This window comes from Nerophis ophidion, linkage group LG14 (genome assembly GCF_033978795.1).
Source record: "Nerophis ophidion isolate RoL-2023_Sa linkage group LG14, RoL_Noph_v1.0, whole genome shotgun sequence".
Lineage (NCBI taxonomy): Eukaryota > Metazoa > Chordata > Actinopteri > Syngnathiformes > Syngnathidae > Nerophis > Nerophis ophidion.
In genome coordinates, this window is record NC_084624.1 from 12,866,780 (window position 1) to 12,891,096 (window position 24,317).

At 41.3% G+C, this 24,317-nt stretch overlaps 2 protein-coding genes across 5 annotated transcripts in view; one reads left to right on the top strand and one right to left on the bottom strand.

The window, feature by feature from the left end:
* znf644a (zinc finger protein 644a) overlaps positions 1-10,176 on the top strand; it is a 29,685-nt gene extending 19,509 nt beyond the window's left edge. The window contains exons 5-6 of the mRNA XM_061919869.1: positions 7,960-8,062; positions 8,130-10,176. Of these exons, the coding sequence (XP_061775853.1) occupies positions 7,960-8,062; positions 8,130-8,316 (290 nt within the window). The 3' untranslated portion in view covers positions 8,317-10,176. The remainder of the gene's footprint in view (positions 1-7,959; positions 8,063-8,129) is intronic.
* Positions 7,567-24,317, bottom strand: part of LOC133568136 (DBIRD complex subunit ZNF326-like) — a 33,339-nt gene continuing 16,588 nt past the window's right edge. For 2 of the 4 annotated variants that reach the window (XM_061919870.1, XM_061919871.1), the window contains exons 8-11: positions 18,763-18,823; positions 18,563-18,693; positions 18,409-18,498; positions 15,980-16,131 (exon numbers count right to left, since the gene is read on the bottom strand). In XM_061919870.1, coding sequence (XP_061775854.1) covers positions 16,111-16,131; positions 18,409-18,498; positions 18,563-18,693; positions 18,763-18,823 — 303 coding nt within the window. In that variant the 3' untranslated portion in view covers positions 15,980-16,110. Of the gene's footprint in view, positions 8,313-15,979; positions 16,132-18,408; positions 18,499-18,562; positions 18,694-18,762; positions 18,824-24,317 lie in introns of those variants that run through there. The other 2 variants (XR_009809536.1, XM_061919872.1) reach the window with 2 other exon arrangements.

Here is a 24,317-nt window from a genome sequence, read left to right on the forward strand (position 1 = left end):
GTCACCACACGGTCCTTGACAGATCAGGGTCAGGGCCCAGTGGCATGGAGTCCCAAGACGACAGGGAACACTTTTTTTGCTGCAGCCTTCTTCTGCAATCCAGCCGTTGTGGTAGTTCTTAAATCTACCCTCTTCCGCTTGTTTCGCCGTTGAGGTCTTCACCGTATCCCTGGCTAGGGGTAAGTCAGGTACTAGGCCTTTGCCAAGGGCCACCTGGGGTAAAAGTAGTAAAGGGGTTAACCTCCTGGTGCCCCATCACCCCATAGAGGAGCCTCCACTGCCGGATGCACTTTAACGTCATGCGCTATAATGCACACCGGAATATAATCCGTACCCACTAAATTTTAGAATTGCTTAAAATTCCATATATAAGTTAAACCGGACTATAAATCGTGGAAGTATTTTTCTCAATGTTTATTTACATACCTAATTTGTTTCCAAACGGTGTCTGTAACATGGCAGTAAAACGGCTGATCAAACAAAATAGAAGTCATCAAAATGGAGCCACCATCTTCACAAGCCAGCTCTCCAATCAGCGAAACACACTCACGGTGACGTTTTGGTGAATTTACTGAGGAATTTACGAAACTGAAACAATACAAAAAGAATGCCATTTTGAGTTAATATAGCGCAGACACTCGTAAATGTGTTAGCATATTAGCTAATGCTAGGGTCATTAGCTTGATTACATTACAATAGCATGTACAAATATGCATGAAGACACTCCTACAAACAGTACATCACACGTGGGACGCTTTAGTAAGTACGACTGGTTGTAGTTATATTGTAAAACTTACAAACGTTGCTTGGATTTAAGTGAATCATATTTATATAGCGCTTTTCTCTAGTGACTCAAGGCCCTTTTACATAGTAAACCCAATTTCAAAGTTACATTTAAACTAGTGTGGGTAGCACTGGGAGCAGGTGGGTAAAGTGTCTTGCCCAAGGACACAACGGCAGTGACTTGGATGGCGGAAGCGGGGATTGAACCTGGAACCCTCAAGTTGCTGGCATGGCCACTCTACCAACCGAGCTATACCGCCCCGGAGTGATGAATGACAAATCCATACGACTAGATATGCGACGGACAGCTTAAAGGTGGAACGGTACTTGTATTTCCAGTTCAGGGCTTTAAACAGCAGGAAACACTAGTAGGCATCCACCTTGCAGCACCTGCAGTGAGCAAACCCGTCCAAAATGTTGCGCCGTAGCAAAAAATAATAACATGCTCTTCAAGTGTCTTTGCATGCGTTTCATGAAAACTATTTGCATTATGGCCGTCAGCGAAGAAAAAATCCATTAATTAGCTGCACCAGTTGATAAGCCGCAGGGCTCAAAGTGTAGGAAAAATGTAGCGGCTTATATTCCAGGATGTACGGTAATTCTGGTTGTGCAAACAGACCCTTGAAGCAATTTTATTTGGTACATACATGATGAATCCATACGACTAGAAATGCGACAGACGACTAAAAGATGGAACAGGACTTGTACTTCCAGTTCAGGGCTTTAAACAGCAGGAAACACTAGTAGGCATCCACTCTGCGGCACCTGCAGTGAGCAAACCCGTCTAAATTTTGGTGCCGTAGCACAAAACAATAACACACTATTCATCTGTCTTTGCATGCGTTTAATGAAAACTATTTGCAATATGGCCGTCAGCGATGAAAAATCCATAAATTAGCAGCGCCTGTTGATAAGCCACAGGGCTCAAAGTGTACGAAAAATGTAGCGGTTTATATTCTGGGATGTACGGTAATTCTGGTTGTGCTAACCGACCTCGAAACAATTTTATTTGGTACATGGTACATGCATGAAAAATCCATACGACTAGAAGTGCGACGGACAACATAAAGGTGGAACGGTACTTGTACTTCCAGTTCAGTGCTTGAAACAGCAGGAAACACATGTAGGCATCCACCCCGCAGCGCCTGCAGTGAGCAAACCAGTCAAAAATTTGGTGCCGTAGCACAAAACCCACTATTCAAGTGTCTTTGCATGCGTTTCATGAAAACTATTTGCAATTTGGCCGTCAGCAAGGAAAAATCCATTATTTAGCAGCACCAGTTGATAAGCCGGCTTATATTCCGGGATGTACGGTAATTCTGGTTGTGCAAACTAACCTTCAAGCAATTTTCTTTGGCACATGGTGTCATGATAAGTGGGACCATTAGATAGCAGTAACACATTAAAACGTTAAAGTACCAATGGCCTGGGTGTGGCGAAATTATTCTCTGCATTTGACCCATCACCCTTGATCACCCCCTGGGAGGTGAGGGGATCAGTCAGCAGCACCGGTGCCCGCGCCCGGGAATCATTTTTGGTGATTTCACCCCCTAATTTAACCATTGATGCTGAGTGCCAAGCAGGGAGGTAATGGCTCCCATTTATATAGTCTTTGGTATGACTCGGCCGGGCCTTGAACACACAACCTACCGATCTAAGGGCGGACACTCTAACCACTAGGCCACCGAGCAATAAATTCACCAAAACGTCACCGTGAGTTATTGAATTTGTTTAGCGGGTTTGGGAGCGAGCTTGCGCAGCTCGTGGGTCCATGACGATGACTTCTGTTTTGTTTGATCAGCCGTTTTACTGCCTTGTTACAGAAACCATTTGGAAATAATTGAAGTATATAAATGAACATTTAGTTAAAGTACACAATGATTGTCACAATGGCTCCCATTTTTTTAGTCTTTGGTATGACTCGGCCGGGGTTTGAACTCACAACCTACCCGTCTCAGGGTGGACACTCTAACCACCAGGCTTAAGAGATATGTGTAGACTGCCGACTGACGCTCGCGAAGCAAGATCAAAACTTTGATTGATATTTCATCGGGAATATAGAACATTACACACAGCGCTCAAAAATCTGTCAAAGAGTTTGAGTACATCTTTGGTAAGCTACAAAGTCAAACCGCTGGACGGATTGTCGGAGCGTTACCGCTATCATATTCAGATGTAGTGTGCTTCAACATACGGTATTATTATGGTGTGTATATAAACCCTGTTTCCATATGAGTTGGGAAATTATGAATTGTGTTAGATGTAAATATAAACGGAATACAATGATTTGCAAAGCATTTTCAACCCATATTCAGTTGAATATGCTACAAAGACAACGTATTTGATGTTCAAACTGATAAACATTTTTTTATGTGAAAATAATCATTCACGAACACTTCATAAAACCACTGTCACTAAATACAGTTGGTCGCTACATCTGTAAGTCCAAGTTAAAGCTCTACTATGCAAAGCAAAAGCCATTTATCAACAACATCCAGAAACTTAGCCGGCTTCTCTGGGCCCGAGATCTAAGATGGACTGATGCAAAGTGGAAAAGTGTTCTGTGGTCTGACGAGTCCACATTTCAAATTGTTTTTGGAAATATTCCACATCGTGTCATCCGGACCAAAGGGGAAGCGAACCATCCAGACTGTTATCGACGCAAAGTTCAAAAGCCAGCATCTGTGATGGTATGGGGGTGCATTAGTGCCCAAGGCATGGGTAACTTACACATCTGTGAAGGTACCATTAATGCTGAAAGGTACATACAGGTTTTGGAACAAAATATGCTGCCATCAAAGAACCGTCTTTTTCATGGACGCCCCTGCTTATTTCAGCAAGACAATGCCAAGCCACATTCAGCACGTGTTACAACAGCGTGGCTTCGTAAAAAAAGAGTGCGGGTACTTTCCTGGCCCGCCTGCAGTCCAGACCTGTCTCCCATGGAAAATGTGTGGCGCATTATGAAGCGTAAAATACGACAGCGGAGACCCCGGACTGTTGAACGACTGAAGCTCTACATAAAATAAGAATGGGAAAGAATTCCACCTTCATAGCTTCAACAATTAGTTTCCTCAGTTCCCAAACGTTTGAGTGTTGTTGAAAGAAAAGGTGATGTAACACAGTGGTGAACATGCCCTTTCCCAACTACTTTGGCACGTGTTGCTGCCATGAAATCCTATGTTAATGATTATTTGCACAAAAAAAAATGTTTATCAGTTTGAACATCAAATATGTTGTCTTTGTAGCATATTCAACTGAATATGAGTTGAAAATGATTTGCAAATCATTGTATTCCGTTTATATTTACATCTAACACAATTTCCCAACTCATATGGAAACGGGGTTTGTATAAGGACCACAAGATGGCACCTATTAGCAGAAATTATCTGGCGTTTTGTTTCGCAATATTATGCAACGGCAACTTTCTTACCTTCTGGTAGCTGTAGACGTGTATGTGGGATCTGCATGAGTCCTGAAAACGGGGGTACACTTCCATCACTGTAGTCCGCGCCGTGGTCAATAAGCTCCTTTTTCTCTATCCTCTTGTTGTGGGGCGTTCTGCCTTTGCTGTTCCTAGTACAGTGTATCTGTAGACTCACTATGGAAGTGCTAAAATCAAACTGGTACAACAAAGATGACGGGGAGAAGACGCTGTCTAAGTGGAGGCACGTAGATAAGACCGCCCACAAAACGGCGCATCCTGAAGAGATGGTCAGAAAAAGGGCTTCAAGATGGTCTGTAAAACATCGATGCAACATTTTGACCATAGAACTACCATGACATGTTATGTGAACCACATTGAGGTATTTTAAATGTAGAAAATAAATTATAATATGAGCCCTTTAATCAGGGTTTTTTCCAGCTCAAACTGAGGCTGAGGTGATACAATTCTGATCATGCGCCAGAATTTTTACACAAAACTATTTTTTTTCAATTTACAGTAATGTGCTGTAAAGAACATTTAACAATTATTGTCATTTTTATTAATTTGATGGGTAATTTGCTGCAAAATCATAAGTCAAACAGATATCTTGGTATTTATTTTTAATTAGACAAAAAATGTTTGAAAAGTATGTTTACATTTGTTGTAGGGTTGGGTGATATGGCCTTTTTTTAGTATCTATATATTTTTAGGCCATGTCACGATACACGATATATATCTCCATATTTTGCCTTAGCCTTGAATGAACACTTGATGCATATAATCACAGCAGTATGATGATTCTATGTGTCTACATTAAAACATTCTTGTTAATATATGCTCATTTTAAACTTTCATGCAGAGAGGGAAATCACAACTAGGTCAATTTAGCAAAAGTGTATTTATCAAACAGTTATTTAGCAGTGGCACAAACATTTATGTCATTTCCAAAACAAAGTGCAAAATTGTCAGAGACATTTTAAAACAAGCTATGAGTGCACTTTTGTGCATGATGTCACTAACGTGGACCCCAACTTAAACAAGTTGAAAAACTTATTGGGGCGTTACCATTTAGTGGTGAATTGTACGGAATATGTACTGTACTGTGCAATCTACTAATAAAAGTTTCAATCAATTGGCATATTAGTCCAGGCTAACGACGCTAGCTTCATTACATAATGATAGCACGTACAAGTATGCATGAAAACACTCCTACAGACATCACACATGGAATGGCTTAGTAAGTATGACTTGTTTTAGTTATATAGTAAAACTTACAGATGTTGCTTGAAGTGATGAATTAGGAATCCTTACATGTAGCAACGTTACGGACGATTTGGAACACCAGACGTCACTTCTAGTTCTGGTTGAAAGCAGTAAACGTGAGGACATTGCAGCACCTGCAGTGAGCAAACTTGTCCAATAGATGGCACCACAGCACACTCAATAAGACATCTATTTAATGCATTTGCTTGTTTTGTTTAGTTTTAGCTTTTTGTATTAAAAAAAAATCCATGAGTTATCCTCACTGTTTTATGAGCCGCAGGGTTCAAAGTGTAAAAAAAAAAGTAGCTACTTATAGCATACTTGCCAACCTTGGGACCAACAAATCGGGAGGGAGGGGTTAGTGGAGGATATATATATATATATATATATATACACACACACACAGTGGGGCAAAAAAGTATTTAGTCAGCCCCCGATTGTGCAAGTTCTCCCACTTAAAATGATGACAGAGGTCTGTAATTTCCATCATAGGTACACTTCAACTGTGAGACAGAATGTGGAAAAACAATTCAGGAATTCACATTGTAGGAATTTTAAAGAATTTATTTGTAAATTATGGTGGAAAATAAGTATTTGGTCAATAACAAAAATTCAACTCAATACTTTATTGCCAACAAAGGTTATATTACAGAGGTAAAAAGATTACTATAGGTCTTTACCAGGTTTGCACACACAGTAGCTGGTATTTTGGCCCATTCCTCTATGCAGATCTTCTCGAGGGCAATGATGTTTTGGGGCTGTCGCTGAGCAACACAAACTTTCAACTCCCTCCACAGATTCTCTATGGGGTTGAGGTCTGTAGACTGGCTAGGCCACCCCAGGACTTTCAAATGCTTCCTACGGAGCCACTCCTTCGTTACCCGGGCGGTGCGTTTGGGATCATTGTCATGCTGGAAGACCCAGCCACGTTTCATCTTCAAAGCTCTCACTGATGGAAGGAGGTTTTGGCTCAAAATCTCACGATACATGGCGCCATTCATTCTTTCCTTAACACGGATCAATCGTCCTGTCCCCTTAGCAGAAAAACAGCCCCAAAGCATGATGTTTCCACCACCATGCTTCACAGTAGGTATGGTGTTCTTGGGATGCAACTCAGTATTCTTCTTCCTCCAAACACGACGAGTTAAGTTTATACCAAAAATTTCTATTTTGGTTTCATCTGACCACATGACATTCTCCCAATCCTCTGCTGTATCATCTATGTGCTCTCTGGCAAACTTCAGACGGGCCTGGACATGCATTGGCTTAAGCAGGGGGACATGTCTGGCACTGCAGGATTTGATTCCCTGTCGGCGTAGTGTGTTACTGATAGTAACCTTTCTTACTTTGGTCCTAGCTCTTTGCTGGATTTTTGCTCACCGTTCTCATGATCATTTTGATCCCACGGGATGAGATCTTGCTTGGGGCCCCAGATTGAGGGAGATTATCAGTGGTCTTGTATGTCTTCCATTTTCTGATAATTGCTCCCACAGTTGATTTTTTTCACACCAAGCTGCTTGCCTATTGTACATTCACTCTTCCCAGTCTGGTGCAGGTCTACAATTATTTTCCTGGTGTCCTTCGACAGCTCTTTGGTCTTGGCCGTAGTGGAGTTTGGAGTCTGACCGTTTGAGGCTGTGGACAGGTGTCTTTTATACGGATAACGAGTTCAAACAAGTGCCATTAATACAGGTAACGAGTGGAGGAGAGAAGAGCTTCTTAAAGATGAAGTTACAGGTCTGTGAGAGCTAGAGATCTTCCTTGTTTGAAGTGACCAAATACTTATTTTCCACCATAATTTACAAATAAATTCTTTAAAATTCCTACAATGTGAATTCCTGGATTTTTTATTCACATTCTGTCTCTCACAGTTGAAGTGTACCTATGATGAAAATTACAGACCTTTGTCATCATTTTAGGTGGGAGAAATTGCACAATCGGTGGCTGACTAAGTACTTTTTTGCCCCACTCTATATATATGCATATATGTATGTGTATATATATATATATATATATATATATATATATATATATATATATATATATATATATATATATATATATATATATATATTCTGTTCATGAATGAGTTCGTGACTTTGTGATTTCAATAATAAATATGGCAGTGCCATGTTGGCAATTTTTTTCCATAACTTGAGTTGATTTATTTTGGCAAACCTTGTTACATTGTTTAATGCATCACAACAAAATTAGGTATAATAAATAATGTGTTAAATATATCAGCATCAGCTGATATCAGAATCGGTAAATAAGAGTTGGACGATAGCAGCAAAAAAGCCATTATCGGACATCTCCTGGGCTAATAGTGAAGGAGGAAGTCCGGTCCTTAGCGTTCTAGAACAATTGAGTTGTTTATCCAATTAGGGGACTATGCCTAATATGTTGACTTTTTGACGGCAGGATAGATTGGAAGCAAAAAGATAACTCATGAACCAAGTCCTAATTGTCCACTAATTGTCTTTCAGCGTTTGACTGCAAAGCGAGGAGGCAGCGTTTACGGCAGAGCTCCAAGAAGAAGTCGCCGCCGTTGACCCAAACACCCGAGGATATGTACAGACTCACGTGCAGGTAACGTCTTCATGGCGGGCGGGCGCGTGTGCCGTTTGACCGCATGCCGGCGTGCTTCTCCTCGCAGGTTCTGTGACCTGGTCTTCCAGGGTCCTTTGTCGGTCCAGGAGGACTGGGTGAAGCACCTCCAGAGACACATCATGAACACTGGGGTCCCACACACTGGGCTGGGCATGGTGGAGGCCACATCGCCCTCCGCAGACTTGGCGGGCGTCAAGAGCGACCAGGAGGACACTCCCATCGCCGCCTCCTGAACACAACCTCAACTGTTGCTTTACGTACACGGGATGCTTTTTCACTTTTTTTAAGGACAAACTGGCCAAAAGTACAATCTGCATTGTTCAGATTGCCCAGACTTTTTTGACAATGATTTTGGATATTTCCCCCCCTGCCCCCGTGGAAGAAGAGTTCCACCGCAGTAAGGAAGACAACCTTTACCTCAGACTCGGAATCCAATCGACCTTTTCTTCTACAAACCCCGTTTCCATATGAGTTGGGAGATTGTGTTGGATGTAAATATAAACGGAATACAATGATTTGCAAATCCTTTTCAACCCATATTCAGTTGAATGCACTACAAAGACAACATATTTAAAGTTCAAACTCATAAACTAATAATTAGAATTTCATGGCTGCAACACGTGCCAAAGTAGTTGGGAAAGGGCATGTTCACCACTGTGTTACATCACCTTTTCTTTTAACAACACTCAATAAACGTTTGGGAACTGAGGAAACTAATTGTTGAAGCTTTGAAAGTGGAATTCTTTCCCATTCTTGTTTTATGTAGAGCTTCAGTCGTTCAACAGCTGTCATATTTTACGCTTCATAATGCACCACATATTTTTGATGGGAGACAGGTCTGGACTGCAAGCGGGCCAGGAAAGTACATGCAATATTTTTTACGAAGCCACGCTGTTGTAACACGTGCTGAATGTGGCTTGGCATTGTCTTGCTGAAATATGGGGCGTCCAGGCTTAGATGTCAGCATATGTTGTTCCAAAACCTGTATGTAACTTTCAGCATTAATGGTGCCTTCACAGATGTGTAAGTTACCCATGCCTTGTGCACTAATGTACCCCCATACCATCACAGATGCTGGCTTTTGAACTTTGCGTGAATAACAGTCTGGCTGGTTCGCTTCCCCTTTGGTCTGGATGACACAATGTCGAATATTTCCAAAAACAATTTGAAATGTGGACTCGTCAGACCACAGAACACTTTTCCACTTTGCGTCAGTCCATTTGAGATGATATCGGGCCCAGAGAAGCCGGCGGCGTTTCTGGGTGTTGTTGATAAATGGCTTTCGCTTTGCATAGTAGAGCTTTGACGTGCACTTACAGATGTAGCGACGAACTGTGTTTAGTGACAGTGGTTTTCTGAAGTGTTCCTGAGCCCATGTGATGTTGGTTTTTTATACAGTGCCATCTGAGGGATCGAAGGTCATGGTCATTCAATGTTGATTTCCGGCCATGCCGCTTACTTGGAGTGATTTCCAGATTCTCTGAACCTTTTGATGATATTATGGGCCATAGATGTTGAAATCCCTGAATTTCTTGCAATTGCACTTTGAGAAACGTTGTTCTTAAACTGTTTGACTATTTGCTCACGCAGTTGTGGACAAAGGGGTGTACCTCGCCCCATCCTTTCTTGTGAAAGACTGAGCATTTTTTGGGAAGCTGTTTTTATACCCAATCATGGCACCCACCGGTTCCCAATTAGCCTGCACACCTGTGGGATGTTCCAAATAAGTGTTTGATGAGCATTCCTCAACTTTATCAGTATTTATTGCCACCTTTCCCAACTTCTTTGTCACGTGTTGCCTGCATCAAATTCTAAAGTTAACTATTATTTGCAACACAAAAAAAAAAAAAGTTTATGAGTTTGAACATCAAATATGTTGTCTTTGTAGCATATTCAACTGAATATGGGTTGAAAATGATTTACAAATCATTGTATACCGTTTATATTTAAATCTAACACAATTTCCCAACTCATATGGAAACGGGGTTTGTAAATTAGGAGCACTTGTATGAAAACCTGCTTTCTTCTACCCCATCTTCATGCACACTTAGTATCCAACCTGACAAAAATAAAAACTTATACTAAATATTTAATTTTTTTGGTTCTGTTTTTAACGATCCAGTGGAACCTTTGCAGTAGAAAAACCATCCATTTCATGACTTACTTCATGTGAAGAGTTAGGGTTACGTTTACAGTATATATAGTAAAGTTAGTTTTAAATAAAAGGAGTCATATGTAATAATTTCATGTAAAGTCATCATTAAATGGCATCAATAAATCATGTTCTTTTCCAATACTGGTAACAGATAACAGTAGTTCAGCTGGGATATGTTCATTTCAAAATTAGATTTACAGCCCCGAAATATTGTTTTCATTTCAATTGACCATTTAGAAAGTCTGAGTGTGTCACATCCAGGTTCATCTTTGTCGAGCTACTGCCACCGGTAGAGTTACTAAACATGTTGGACCTTAGTCAATCTAAAAGGCCTCGTTCCCATTCGCAACTTATCCATGACAAAGCCAGGAACAAAACCAGGATTTGTATCGGGGATGCCTTTGAAAGATGGAGACAATTTTTTCATCTGAAGCCAAACTTGCTAATTTCCTCCTTAATAGGTTAGTCAGGCATTTAAGTTTTATTATTACTTGTAATAAATGGAAATGGAGATTTGATATGTAAAGTATATTGTCCAATACAGGCTATGACCTTGTCTAACAAAGCTTGTAAGTTCCTGCAACGAATGCTTAGTGTGATGGTGCTCAGCTCCGAGCGTAATGCTTAGCATGCTAGCCCGGTCAATGACATATCGACGTTAGCTTGTATGTCGATATATCATCCAACTGACAGGGCAAAATATATTTTTGACAAATAAAATCTATGTGGATTTGGGTAGTTTGAGTGCCTATTTCATTCTCAATCGGCTGATATGCTGAGGAAAATGGGTTTCAACTACAGATGTCCGATAATATCGGCCGATAAATGCTTTAAAATGTAATTATCGGTTTCAAAAAGTAAAATTCAAGACTTTTTAAAACGCCGCTTTACGGACGTAGGGAGAAGTAGTACAGAGCAGTTGCGTCTCCCAATCATACTTGCCAAACCTACCGATTTTCCTGAGAGACTCCCGAATTTCCGTGCCCCTTCCGAAAATCTCCCGGGGTAATTTTTTTCCGGATTTCTCCCAATTTTCCACCCAGACAACACTGCATTTTGCGTGCCGGCCCAATCACATAATATCTACGGCTTTCCACACACACACAAGTGAATGCAATGCATACTTGGTCAACAGCCATACAGGTCACACTGAGGGTGGCCGTATAAACAACTTTTAACACCCACAAATATGCGCCGCACTGTGAACCCACACTAAAGAAGAATGACAAACATTTCGGGAGAACATCCGCACTGTAACACAACATAAATACAACAGGACAAATACCCGGAACCCCTTGCAGCACTATCTCGAGGCTGGGAGGCTACAATATACACTCATGCTACCCCTACCTCAACCTCCTCGTCCTCTCTCAGGGAAAGCATGTCCCAAATTCCAAGCTGCTGTTTTGAGGCATGTTCAAAAAAAAATAATGCACTTTGTGACTTCAATAATAAATATGGCAGTGCCATGTTGGCATTTATTTACCATAACTTTAATTTATTTATTTGGGGAAAACTTTGTCACATTGTTTAATGCATCACAACAAAATTAGGCATAATAATGTGTTAATCCCACGACGGTTAATATCGGAATCGGTTAATATCGGAATCGGTTATTAAGAGTTGAGACAATATCAGAATATCGGCAAAATAGCCGTTATCGGACATCTGTAGTTCCAACACTAGCACGGCTGGCATCCTGCCAAAGTGAAACATATGGAGATAGTTAAATCACATGATAAAATAATTCCTCATTCGTGTAGCCTATTGGCATCCATCCATTTTCTACTGCTTGTCCCTTTTGGGGTTTGCGGGGGGGTGCTGGAGCCTACTCAGCTGCATCCGAACGGAAGGTGGGGTACACCCTGAACACGTCGTTACACCTCGGTAAAATGTCTCCTCTTTAGTTTTGGGTGTACATAAGGCTGCTAAGCATGCTCTACTTATTTTTTTTTTTACCAGTATAACTATTGCTAGCTTTGGTAGTAGTTTTTTGTAGTCTTTTGTTTTCTGATAGTACTGACAATAACAATATACAGTAAGGCAAAAAAGTATTTAGTCAGCCACCGATTGTGCAAGTTCTCCCACCTAAAATGATGACAGAGGTCTGTAATTTTCATCATAGGTACACTTCAACTGTGAGAGACAGAATGTGAAAAAAAAAATCACATTGTAGGAATTTTAAAGAATTTATTTGTAAATTATGGTGGAAAATAAGTATTTGGTCATCTATTCAAAGCTCTCACTGATGGAAGGAGGTTTTGGTTCAAAATCTCACGATACATGGCCCCATTCATTCTTTCCTTAACACGGATCAATCGTCCTGTCCCCTTAGCAGAAAAACAGCCCCAAAGCATGATGTTTCCACCCCCATGCTTCACAGTAGGTGTGGTGTTCTTGGGATGCAACTCAGTATTCTTCTTCCTCCAAACAAGACGAGTTGAGTTTATAGCAAAATGGATACTTCTTTTGTCTTCAATGTGACTGAAAACAATGACTGTTTACATACTCCCCATTTCTGTTGTGACATGTGTTGCGTAAACATTGAATATCTAAATAAAAGAGGAGACGAAAACCGTTTTCATCAGACCTTGGTCCAGACTGTGCAAAGAGTGTACAGTGGCCATGTCTCTCCTCGGATCCGAGTCCAAATTTCAGTCTGTTTCTGTTTGATTCCTTGCCTTTTGTCTTGTTTAATAGATGTCATCAACGACGAGTTGAGTTTATACCAAAAAGTTCTATTTTGGTTTCATCTGACCACATGACATTTTCCCAATCATCTGCTGTATCATCCATGTATCCATTTTGGTATAAACTCAACTTATCTTTGGAGGAAGAAGAATACTGAGTTGCATCCCAAGAACACCATACCCACTGTGAAGCATGGGGGTGGAAACATCTTGCTTTGCGGCTGTTTTTCTGCTAAGGAGACAGGACGATTGATCCGTGTTAAGGAAAGAATGAATGGGGCCATGTATCGTGAGATTTTGAGCCAAAACCTCCTTCCATCAGTGAGAGCTTTGAATGGTTCACCAAATACTTATTTTCCACCATAATTTACAAATAAATTCTTTAAAATTCCTGGATTTTTTTTTCACATTCTGTCTCTCACAGCTGAAGTGTACCTATGATGAAAATTACAGACCTCTGTCATCATTGTAAGTGGGAGAACTTGCACAATCGGTGGCTGATTAAATACTTTTTAACCCCACTGTAACCATTGCTAGCTTTTGTCGTAGTTTTTTGTAGTCTTTTGTTTTCTGATAGTACTGACAATAACCCTATAATTGCCATTTGTTGTGATGTACGCAGGCATGACAAACTTCCTCAAAATAGCCTCATTTCTGTGTAAAATGTGTTGGTTAGAGATTTGTTATCGACAGAAGGCGCGTCTGTTCAGTTATTATAGTCGCAGTACCTCAACCCCCTAATGGGCAGTGGAAATTTCCGGTTCCTTGGAGTAGCCCAGTCCATCCAGAGGCCGGGGACTCCAGAATTTTGACTTTGATTGCAGTGCCACTTCTAGCCACATTATTACATATGGCTCCTTTTAATCTTGCTTAGTAAAACGACAACAATGGAATGATGTGACGTTCTGCGTGATGACCGCTCCAAAAAGCAATGTTTTGATTTTGGGAGGCAGATTGTCACACTGATGGCCAAAATTATTCAACGGGTGTGTTTCACTTTGCAGGTTCTACTGTCAAATGGTGAACAACAACTACTAGCCACGCCCTTCATCCTTGTCTACACCATTTAACAAAGACACTTTTTCAATAACTTCATTTCAAATGTATTATATCACAAATACAATGTTTAAAAAACGATTATGTTCAAAATTAAAATAAATGCACATGTTGATTTTTCTCCCGTGTCTCACACACACATCTTTGTAGTTCTGACCTTCTTGAGACCTCCGAAAAATGCCTACCCTTTTAGGACCACCATTTCTAGATATAAAAAGATTTGTATTTACAACATTAATTATATATACATACCATGTAAAATATAAAAAAGGTAAGGTTTTAGTCAAAAAAAATGTTTTAATTGAATTTTGTGTTTGTAATTGTTTTTTAATTAAATAATTACTTCAAGTTACTGCAGCATGTCTCTATATACTTTATATTTTAATTAACTTTGGCGAAAGGGAGCGCATTTCATCTTCTTACCCACACTTATTACATATTTTAGCCAGAGGGGGAGCACTTCAATTTTTTTTACACACACTTGTTATTTCATATGCTGACCAAAAAAGGAGCACTTTTAAAACAGACACACAGTCAATTAAAAAAAAAAAATCCCCTTTTTTGGGACCACCCTCATTTTGATAGATTTCACCACCGGATGCAATGGTTTTTCCGTATTGGGAACATCAAGAACACACACATACTGGTTATCATTTGGGATGGGAACCAAGTTTTTGATCATGACTTGTGGGGACCACCCTCTCTACAGGTTGTGGACCTGTTTTTTTGCATGTAGAGCGATGTCCCCATTAAGTAAGCATTGCCAACACACACACACACACACACACACACACACACACACACACACACACACACACACACACACACACACACACACACACACACACACACAGGTTATCATTTAGAATGGGAACCAAGTGTTTGATCATGACTTGTGGGGACCACCCTTTCTACAGGTTGTGGACCTGTTTTTTTTTTGGTCCCCATACTGTCATAAGTCCCCTAAAGGTGACTGTGTAAGTAGAGCGATGTTCCCATTAAGTAAGCATCGCCAACACACACACACACACACACACACACACACACACACACACACACACACAGGTTATAATTTGGAATGGGGACAAAGTGTTTGTTAATGACTTGTGGGGACCACCCTTTCTACAGGTTATGGACCTGTTTTATTTTTTTTTGGTCCCCATACCGTCAGAAGTCCCCTAAAGGTGACTGTGTAAGTAGAGCGATGTCCCCATTAAGTCAGAATCGCCAGCACACACACACAAACACACACACACACACACACACACACACACACACACACACACACACACACACACACACACACACACACACACACACACACAGGTTATCATTCAGAATGGGAACCAAGTTTTTGATCATGACTTGTGGGGACCACCCTTTCTACAGGTTGTGGACCTGTTTTGTTTTTTTGGTCACCATACCGTCAGAAGACCCCGAGAGGTGACTGTGTAAGTAGAGCGATGTCCCCATTAACTAAGCATTGCCAGCACACACACACACACACACTGGTTATCATTTGGAATGGGGACCAAGTGTTTGTTCATGACTTGTGGGGACCACCCTTTCTACAGGTCGTGGAGGCATAAAAAATGTTGGTAAAATGGCCACTGCCCAGTTAGCTCATGCACGTCTTGGATGAAGTAATGTGCTGATGATACTTACCCTGGGGAGAAAAAGTTAATATGGCTCATGGGGACCAAAATATAAATAATTTTGCATAATTCACACAAATTTGTACGTGACTACTGGGGACCATTTAAAAAAAAAAAAGAAGCTCAAATTAAATATGACATGATCCAGCTTAAAATCACTTAAGCATCTTCAGAATGATTCTGACTATCATTTAAAAAGGTTTCCCTTTAAGGACCTGTTTTCTGGCCCCCATACCCTCAGATGTCCCCTAAAGGTGACTGTATAAACAGAGCGATGTCCCCATTATGTCAGAATTGCCAGAACACACACACACATGTTCTACAATAAGAACATTTCGGCTTCTGAGTAAGTACAATCTGCTTTAATTGTTCAAAAAAAATACCTGAAAAGCTTCAAAATGCGTGTGATGGTGAAAGTTAGTCAAGTCCACGGTAAACTTGTGGCAGACAGCAGAAGATGTTTGGGGGTCTTCACTCCAGCTTGCCGAACCCCTGAAAAAGACCATTTTTCAGACATGGGCAGCTCTCTCCCTCCCACCCCACATTTTCTTATGTTACTGCCTCATTCCAAAATGGAATAAATTCATTTTTGTCCTCAAAATTTGACACGCAATACCCCATAATGACAATGTGAAAAGTTGTTTTTTTTAATTGCAAGTTATTTGTAAATAAAAACAATTAAAAATACAACACAAAGTGTCCAAAGATAGGTGTGCCAAGCTTGTGGTGTGGCATCGTTTTCAAAAAGGCTTCAGGCTGGAATTTCTGCCAAAGGGGCATCAACTAAGTATTGAGCCAAGGTTCTAAATACCTAAGTATTTATTTTTGTTTGTTGTGTGTTAAAAATGTCATAATGCAAATAAAGTGGTACCTCAGTTTTTGTAGGGAAGACTTTTGGTCGACAGTCTGAAGTAGTGGCATGCATGTGACAAAGTATTGTGTATCATTGTGGTGTTATCAATACTTCGCCTGAGTCCAACTCTGTGGATAACGTGCATTTAAGTAATAAAGTGTAGGTCACCCTCCTTGGACCTCAAAAAGAGCAACCAAGGGTGTCAAAGAAAGTTGGAAGTGCGAGCACTACGGCGCGATGGGACTAGGGATGGCTACTTTTTACAAACCCCGTTTCCATATGAGTTGGGAAATTGTGTTAGATGTAAATATAAACGGAATACAATGATTTGCAAATCATTTTCAACCCATATTCAGTTGAATATGCTACAAAGACAACATATTTGATTAACTTTAGAATTTGATGCCAGCAACACGTGACACAAAAGTTGGGAAAGGTGGCAATAAATACTGATAAAGTTGAGGAATGCTCATCAAACACTTATTTGGAACATCCCACAGGTGTGCAGGCTAATTGGGAACAGGTGGGTGCCATGATTGAGTATAAAAACAGCTTCCCAAAAAATGCTCCGTCTTTCACAAGAAAGGATGGGGCGAGGTACACCCCTTTGTCCACAACTGGGTGAGGAAATAGTCAAACAGTTTAAGATCAACGTTTCTCAAAGTGCAATTGCAAGAAATTTAGGGATTTCAACATCTACGGTCCATAATATCATCAAAAGGTTCAGAGAGAATCTGGAGAAATCACTCCACGTAAGCGGCATGGCCGGAAACCAACATTGAAAGACTGTGACCTTAGATCCCTCAGATGGCCCTGTATCAAAAACCGACATCAATCTCTAAAAGGATATCACCACATGGGCTCAGGAACACTTCGAAAAACCACTATCACTAAATACAGTTTGTCGCTACATCTGTAAGTGCAAGTTAAAGCTCTACAATGCAAATCGAAAGCCATTTATCAACAACATCTAGAAACGCCGACGGCTTCTCTGGGCCCGAGATCATCTAAGATGGACTGATGCAAAGTGTTCTGTGGTCTGACAAGTCCACATTTCAAATTGTTTTTGGAAATATTCGACATCGTGTCATCCGGACCAAAGGGGAAGCGAACCATCCAGACTGTTATCGACGCAAAGTTCAAAAGCCGGCATCTGTGATGGTATGGGGGTGCATTAGTGCCCAAGGCATGGGTAACTTACACATCTGTGAAGGCACCATTAATGCTGAAAGGTACATACAGGTTTTGGAACAACATATGCTACCATCTACGAGGCGTCATTTTCATGGACGCCCCTGCTTATTTCAGCAAGACAATGCCAAACCACATTCAGCATGTGTTACAACAGCGTGGCTTCGTAAATAAAAGAGTGCGGGTACTTTTCTGGCCCGCCTGCAGTGCAGACCTGTCTCCCATGGAAAATGTGTGGCGCATTATGAAGCTAAAATACGACAGCGGAGACCACGGACTGTTGAACGACTGAAGCTCTACATAAAACAAGAATGGGAAAGAATTCCACTTTCAAAGCTTCAACAATTAGCTTTCTCAGTTCCCAAACCTTTATTGAGTGTTGTTAAAAGAAAAGGTGATGTAACACAGTGGTGAACATGCCCTTTCCAAACTACTTTGGCACGTGTTGCAGCCATGAAATTCTAAGTTAATTATATGCAAAAAAAAAATAAAGTTTATGAGTTAGAATTTGAAATATCTTGTCTTTGTAGTGCATTCAACTGAATATGGGTTGAAAAGGATTTGCTGATCATTGTATTCCGTTTATATTTACATCCAACACAATTTCCCAACTCATATGGCAACAGGGTTTGTATTAGGAAGAAGAAGAAAGGAAATAGCACGTGTGTTCGTTCAGATGAGGGCCTGGTCGGACACGATGCGGGCGTTTAGCCGATGGAGAATACCTTGAGGAAGTCGTCAAACTGCGGCTGCAGCTCCTTCATGATGGTCTCGGCCCTGTCAAGTGACGCATGCTTCTGCTGCGCTCCAAACTCCTGGGAGGAGTCAAACAAGTCCACGTCAGCCGGAGGCGGCACACAGCGAGCGCACGGACGCTACCTTCGCCCTGGCCAGGTGTTCCGCAGACCTCATGTGATTCTGCACCGCCTCCTTGGTGGTGGATAGGAGCAGCTGGCACGCGGCGCAGTGGAACAACGCCACCTTGGTCATGTGCTCCTTCTCCTGCAGAGCTGATGATAAAGATGAGGATGAAGATGATGGGAGCGGGTTTGGACTTTCCATGAAGACATCTTGCTTACCTGGAAGATCGCGGTCATCTACGGGCGGGCTGCACTTGATGCTTTTGTACAGCAAGATGTCCTGCAACATGGGAACATAGGACCAGAACATTACAAGGACCCTCACACTCCAGGGCCAGAACTGGACACCCTTTTCAAATCACACAAGACACTTTGGTCGGCAGGCGTCAGGTCCTTCAAAGCGGTGACAATGTTGTACACTTTGCCCCTAAAACTGTTTAAAAGGTTACACCAGGCCCGGGTAACACTAATACAAACCTCAGCCTTCCCGGTAAAGTCTATTCAGGTGTACTGGAGAGGAGGCTGTTAGAAAAATTGTGTGTAAATTATCAAAGAAATTTCCGCTCTCTGAGTTTCCATTGAAGAGATGAGAGCTGTCCTTGTTCGACCAAGCAAGGTCTTGGAAGATTCCGCTGTGTACGTTGGAATGCGACGAGAGGGGTTTTCTATTGTCCTCAAACACCTGCCGGGAGCTGAATCCAGGACAAGCCCAAGCCTGAGGCATCTTCTTCTTTAGTGCTCAATGTGACGGAAAACGATGACTGTTTACTTTATTTAATAATACAACTTTAACATTTGACAACCAAACAATTAAACAAGGCGACTCGGTAAAGAATCTGGGTATTATCTTCCACCCAACTCTCTCCTTTGAGTCACACATTAAAAGCGTTTCTAAAACGGCCTTCTTTCATCTCCGTAATATCGCTAAAATTCGCTCCATTTTGTCCACCAAAGACGCTGAGATCATTATCCATGCGTTTGTTACGCCTCGTCTCGATTACTGTAACGTATTATTTTCGGGTCTCCCCATGTCTAGCATTAAAAGATTACAGTTGGTACAAAATGCGGCTGCTAGACTTTTGACAAGAACAAGAAAGTTTGATCACATTACGCCTGTACTGGCTCACCTGCACTGGCTTCCTGTGCACTTAAGATGTGACTTTAAGGTTTTACTACTTACGTATAAAATACTACACGGTCTAGCTCCATCCTATCTTGCCGATTGTATTGTACCATATGTCCCGGCAAGAAATCTGCGTTCAAAGGACTGAGGCTTATTAGTGATTCCCAGAGCCCAAAAAAAGTCTGCGGACTATAGAGCGTTTTCCGTTCGGGCTCAAGTACTTTGGAATTCCTTCCCGGTAACAGTTCGAGATGCCACCTCAGTAGAAGCATTTAAGTCTCACCTTAAAACTAATTTGTATACTCTAGCCTTCAAATAGACTACCTTTTTGGACCAGTTGATCTGCCGTTTCTTTTCTTTTTCTCCTATGTCTCACTCTCCCTTGTTGAGGGGGTCCGGTCTGATGTCCATGAATGAAGTTCTGGCTGTCCAGAGTCGGGATCCAGGATGGACCACTCGTCTGGGGTCGGGACCCAGGATGGACCGCTTGCCTGTGTATCGGCTGGGGACATCTCTGCGCTGCTGATACGCCTCCGCTTGGGATGGTTTCCTGCGGGCTCCGCTGTGGACGGGACTCTCGCTGCTGTGTTGGATCCGCTTTGGACTGGACTCTCGTGGCTGTGTTGGATCCACTATGGACTGAACTTTTCACAGTATCATGTTAGACACGCTCGACATCCATTGCTTTCGGTCCCCTAGAGGAGGGTGGGGTTGCCCACATATGTGGTCCTCTCCAAGGATCTCATAGTCCTCATTGTCACCGACGTCCCACCGGGTGTGAGTTTTCTATGCCCTTATGTGGCCCTACCGATGATGTCGTAGTGGTTTGTGTTGTGGTTTGTGCAGCCCTTTGAGACACTAGTGATTTAGGGCTATATAAATGATCATTGATTGATTGATTGATACATACTCTCCATTTCTGTTGTGACATGTGTTGTTGCGTAAACATTGAATATCTAAATAAAAGAGGAGACGAAAACCTTTTTCGTCTGAGCTTGGTGAAGACTGTGCAAAGAGTGTACAGTGGCCATGTCTCTCCTTGGATCAGAGTCCAAATTTAAGTCTGTTTCTGTTTGATTCCTTGCCTTTTGTCTTGTTTAATAGATGTCATCAGTGTTTGAACCTGACAGAGGCTACGCCGGATAGTCGAACCTCGGACTCAGGAGGAACAGTGTTGTTTTCGTCCTGGTCGTGGTACTGTGGACCAGCTCTATACTTTCAACAGGGTCCTTGAGGGTGCATGGGAGTTTGCCCAACCAGTCTACATGTGCTTTGTGGACTTGGACCGTGTCCCTCGGGAAGTCCTGCGGGGAGTGCTCAAGGAGTATCTGATTGTGGCGGTCAGCTCTCTGTATTATCAGTGTCAGAACGGGAGTAAGTTGGACCCGTTTCCAGTGACCTTTGTCACCGATTCTGTTTTTAACTTTTATGGACAGAATTTGTAGGCACAGTCAAGGCGTGAGGGGATCTGGTTTGGTGGCTGCAGGATTAGGTTTCTGCTTTTTGCAGATGATGTGGTCCTGGTGGCATCATCTGGCCAGGATCTTTAGCTCTCACTGGATCTGTTCGCAGCTGAGTGTGAAGCGACCGGGATGAGAATCAGCACCTCCAAGTCCGAGTCCATGGTTCTCGCCCGGAAAAGGGTGGAGTGCCATCTCTGTGTTGGGGAGGAGACTTTGCCCCAAGTGGAGGAGTTCAAGTATTTGGAGTCTTGTTCAAGAGTGAGGAAAGAGTGGATGGTGAGATCGACAGGTGGATCGGTGCGGCGTCTTCAGTAATGTGGACGCTGTATCGATCCGTTGTGATGAAGTAGGAGCTGAGCCGGAAGGCAAAGCTCTCAATTTACCAGTCGATCTACGTTCCCATCCTCACCTATGGTCATGAGCTTTGGGTTATGACCGAAAGGACAAGTCAAGGGTACAAGTGCCCAAAATGAGCTTCCTCTTCCAGGTGCGGGGCTCTCCCTTAGAGATAGGGTGAGAAGCTCTGCCATCTGGGAGGAACTCAATGTAAAGCCGCTGCTCCTTCACATCGAGAGGAGCCGGATGAGGTGGCATCTGGTCAGGATGCCACCCGAATGCCTCCCTAGGGAGGTGTTAAGGGCACATCCAACCGGTAGGAGGCCACAGGGAAGACCCAGGACTTATGAAGCGTAAAATACGACAGCGGAGACCCCGGACTGTTGAACGACTGAAGCTCTACATAAAACAAGAATGGGAAAGAATTCCACTTTCAAAGCTTCAACAATTAGTTTCCTCAGTTCCCAAACGTTCATTGAGTGTTGTTAAAAGAAAAGGTGATGTAACACAGTGGTGAACATGCCCTTTCCCAACTACTTTGGCACGTGTTGCAGCCATGAAATTCTAAGTTAATTATAATTTGCAAAAAAAAAAGTTTTTTGAGTTTGAACATCAAATATGTTGTCTTTGTAACATATTCAACTGAATATGGCTTGAAAATGATTTACAAATCATTGTATTCCGTTTATATTTACATCTAACACAATTTTCCAACTCATATGGAAACGGGGTTTGTATTATAGGAGTCTTTTTTTGGCAGTCAAAATGAAAACAATAAATAAATTCAGCCAGAAAGGATTAGAGTGACGTTCATTACCGTCTGCAAAAACCAGAACAACAAAAACAGATTGGCTGGTAGTGTCTCGTGGGACTGTGTGCCCGCTGGAGGCTCCAGAGGTGTGCCTTAGTGTTGCCCAGAAGACAAAGTGTCAACAGATGACTAGAAGTGTTTTTATGCACTCACAACCTAACACTGATTTATTTCACATTTGTGTTAGATTTCATTTACAGTGCAACCTGAAAGTATTCACAGCGCTGAATTTTTTTTTCACATTTTGGTATTTTACAGCCTTTGCATCGCTGACCTGTCTCCGCTCGGGTGGTCTTCTGCTGCCCCACTATGGTCTGGACTCTCACTATTATGTTAGATCCACTATGGTCTGGACTCTCACTATTATGTTAGATCCACTATGGACTGGACTCCTACTATTATGTTAGATCCACTATGGACTGGACTCTCACTATTATGTTAGATCCACTATGGTCTGGACTCTCACTATTATGTTAGATCCACTATGGACTGGACTCTCACTATTATGTTAGATCCACTATGGACTGGACTCTCATTATTATGTTAGATCCACTATGGACTGGACTCTCATTATTATGTTAGATCCACTATGGACTGGACTCTCACTATTATGTTAGATTTACTATGGACTGGACTCTCACTATTATGTTAGATCCACTATGGACTGGACTCTCACTATTATGTTAGATTCACTATGGACTGGACTCTCACTATTATGTTAGATCCACTATGGACTGGACTCTCACTATTATGTTAGATCCACGATCCACTATGGACTGGACTCTCACTATTATGTTAGATCCACTATGAACTGGACTCTCACTATTATGTTAGATTCACTATGGACTGGACTCTCACTATTATCTGATCTTAAATGGGATTGTGCTGAAAATTGTAATTTTTCTGAAGGAACTCTCCTGACGGAATAAATAAAGTACTATCTAATCTAATCTAATCTAATCTTATGTTAGATTCACTATGTTTCCTCAGTTCCCAAACATTTATCGAGTGTTGTTAAAAGAAAAGGTGATGTAACACAGTGGTGAACATGCCCTTTCCCAACTACTTTGGCACGTGTTGCAGACATGAAATTCTAAGTTAATTATTATTGGCAAAAAAAAGAAATAAAGTTTGAGTTTCAACATCAAATATGTTGTCTTTGTAGCAAATTCAACTGAATATGGGTTGAAAAGCATTTGCAAATCATTGTATTCCGTTTATATTTACATCTAACACAATTTCCCAACTCAAATAGAAACAGGGTTTGTACTTAAAAACTATAATTGTGTCTAATATTCAAATAAAGAATTAGTGCTATGTATCTGTCACACCTCCTGCTGCCAAAATAAATTACCTAATTTGTATTTTGGCGACATCTAGCGGTCATACTAGGCCATTACCTTCAGGCCCGATGCAGGAAGTTGAATAATTTACTGGATACATTCTAAAAAGCTTCTGTGTATGTGCAATATGCAACTATAATGACTTGATTCTCCTTTATAATGAAAAATGGCACCTTTTTACTGCAATATTGTTCAATTTTGGAGAATTATTACCCATATCTAGCTTGTGTGCTCAGCTCCTAGTAGTCTAGCATGTTTATCTTTTTAAATAACTTTGAGTAAAATACAAAATAAGATCAAACTTGTGTGCTTACTGGAAGACAGTTAGATGTAAAATAATGTTTGCATGAGTAAACTAGGCTGACCATATTCTGGAAATTTGGTCTTGAACTTGCTTTATAAATGATATATTTATTTAAATAAAGTATTTTTCTCCTCTGTTGACAGTAGTGTTGGCGCTAGGAATTTTCAAAATGGGGTCCCAGGGACCCCATCAAGTCATAAAAATGGGGCCCCACAGTACATTTTTGGTGTCCCTCTTTTTTGTAAGCGTTTTAAAAACAAATGATAAATGTATGCATTGTCCTGTTATATCTCACATTCTATATTGTGTTTTGGAAAAAGGTTGTCATAAACATTACTTTATTCATTAAAAAAATCATTAAAAAAAGACAAATTTGTATGCATATGTAAATGTA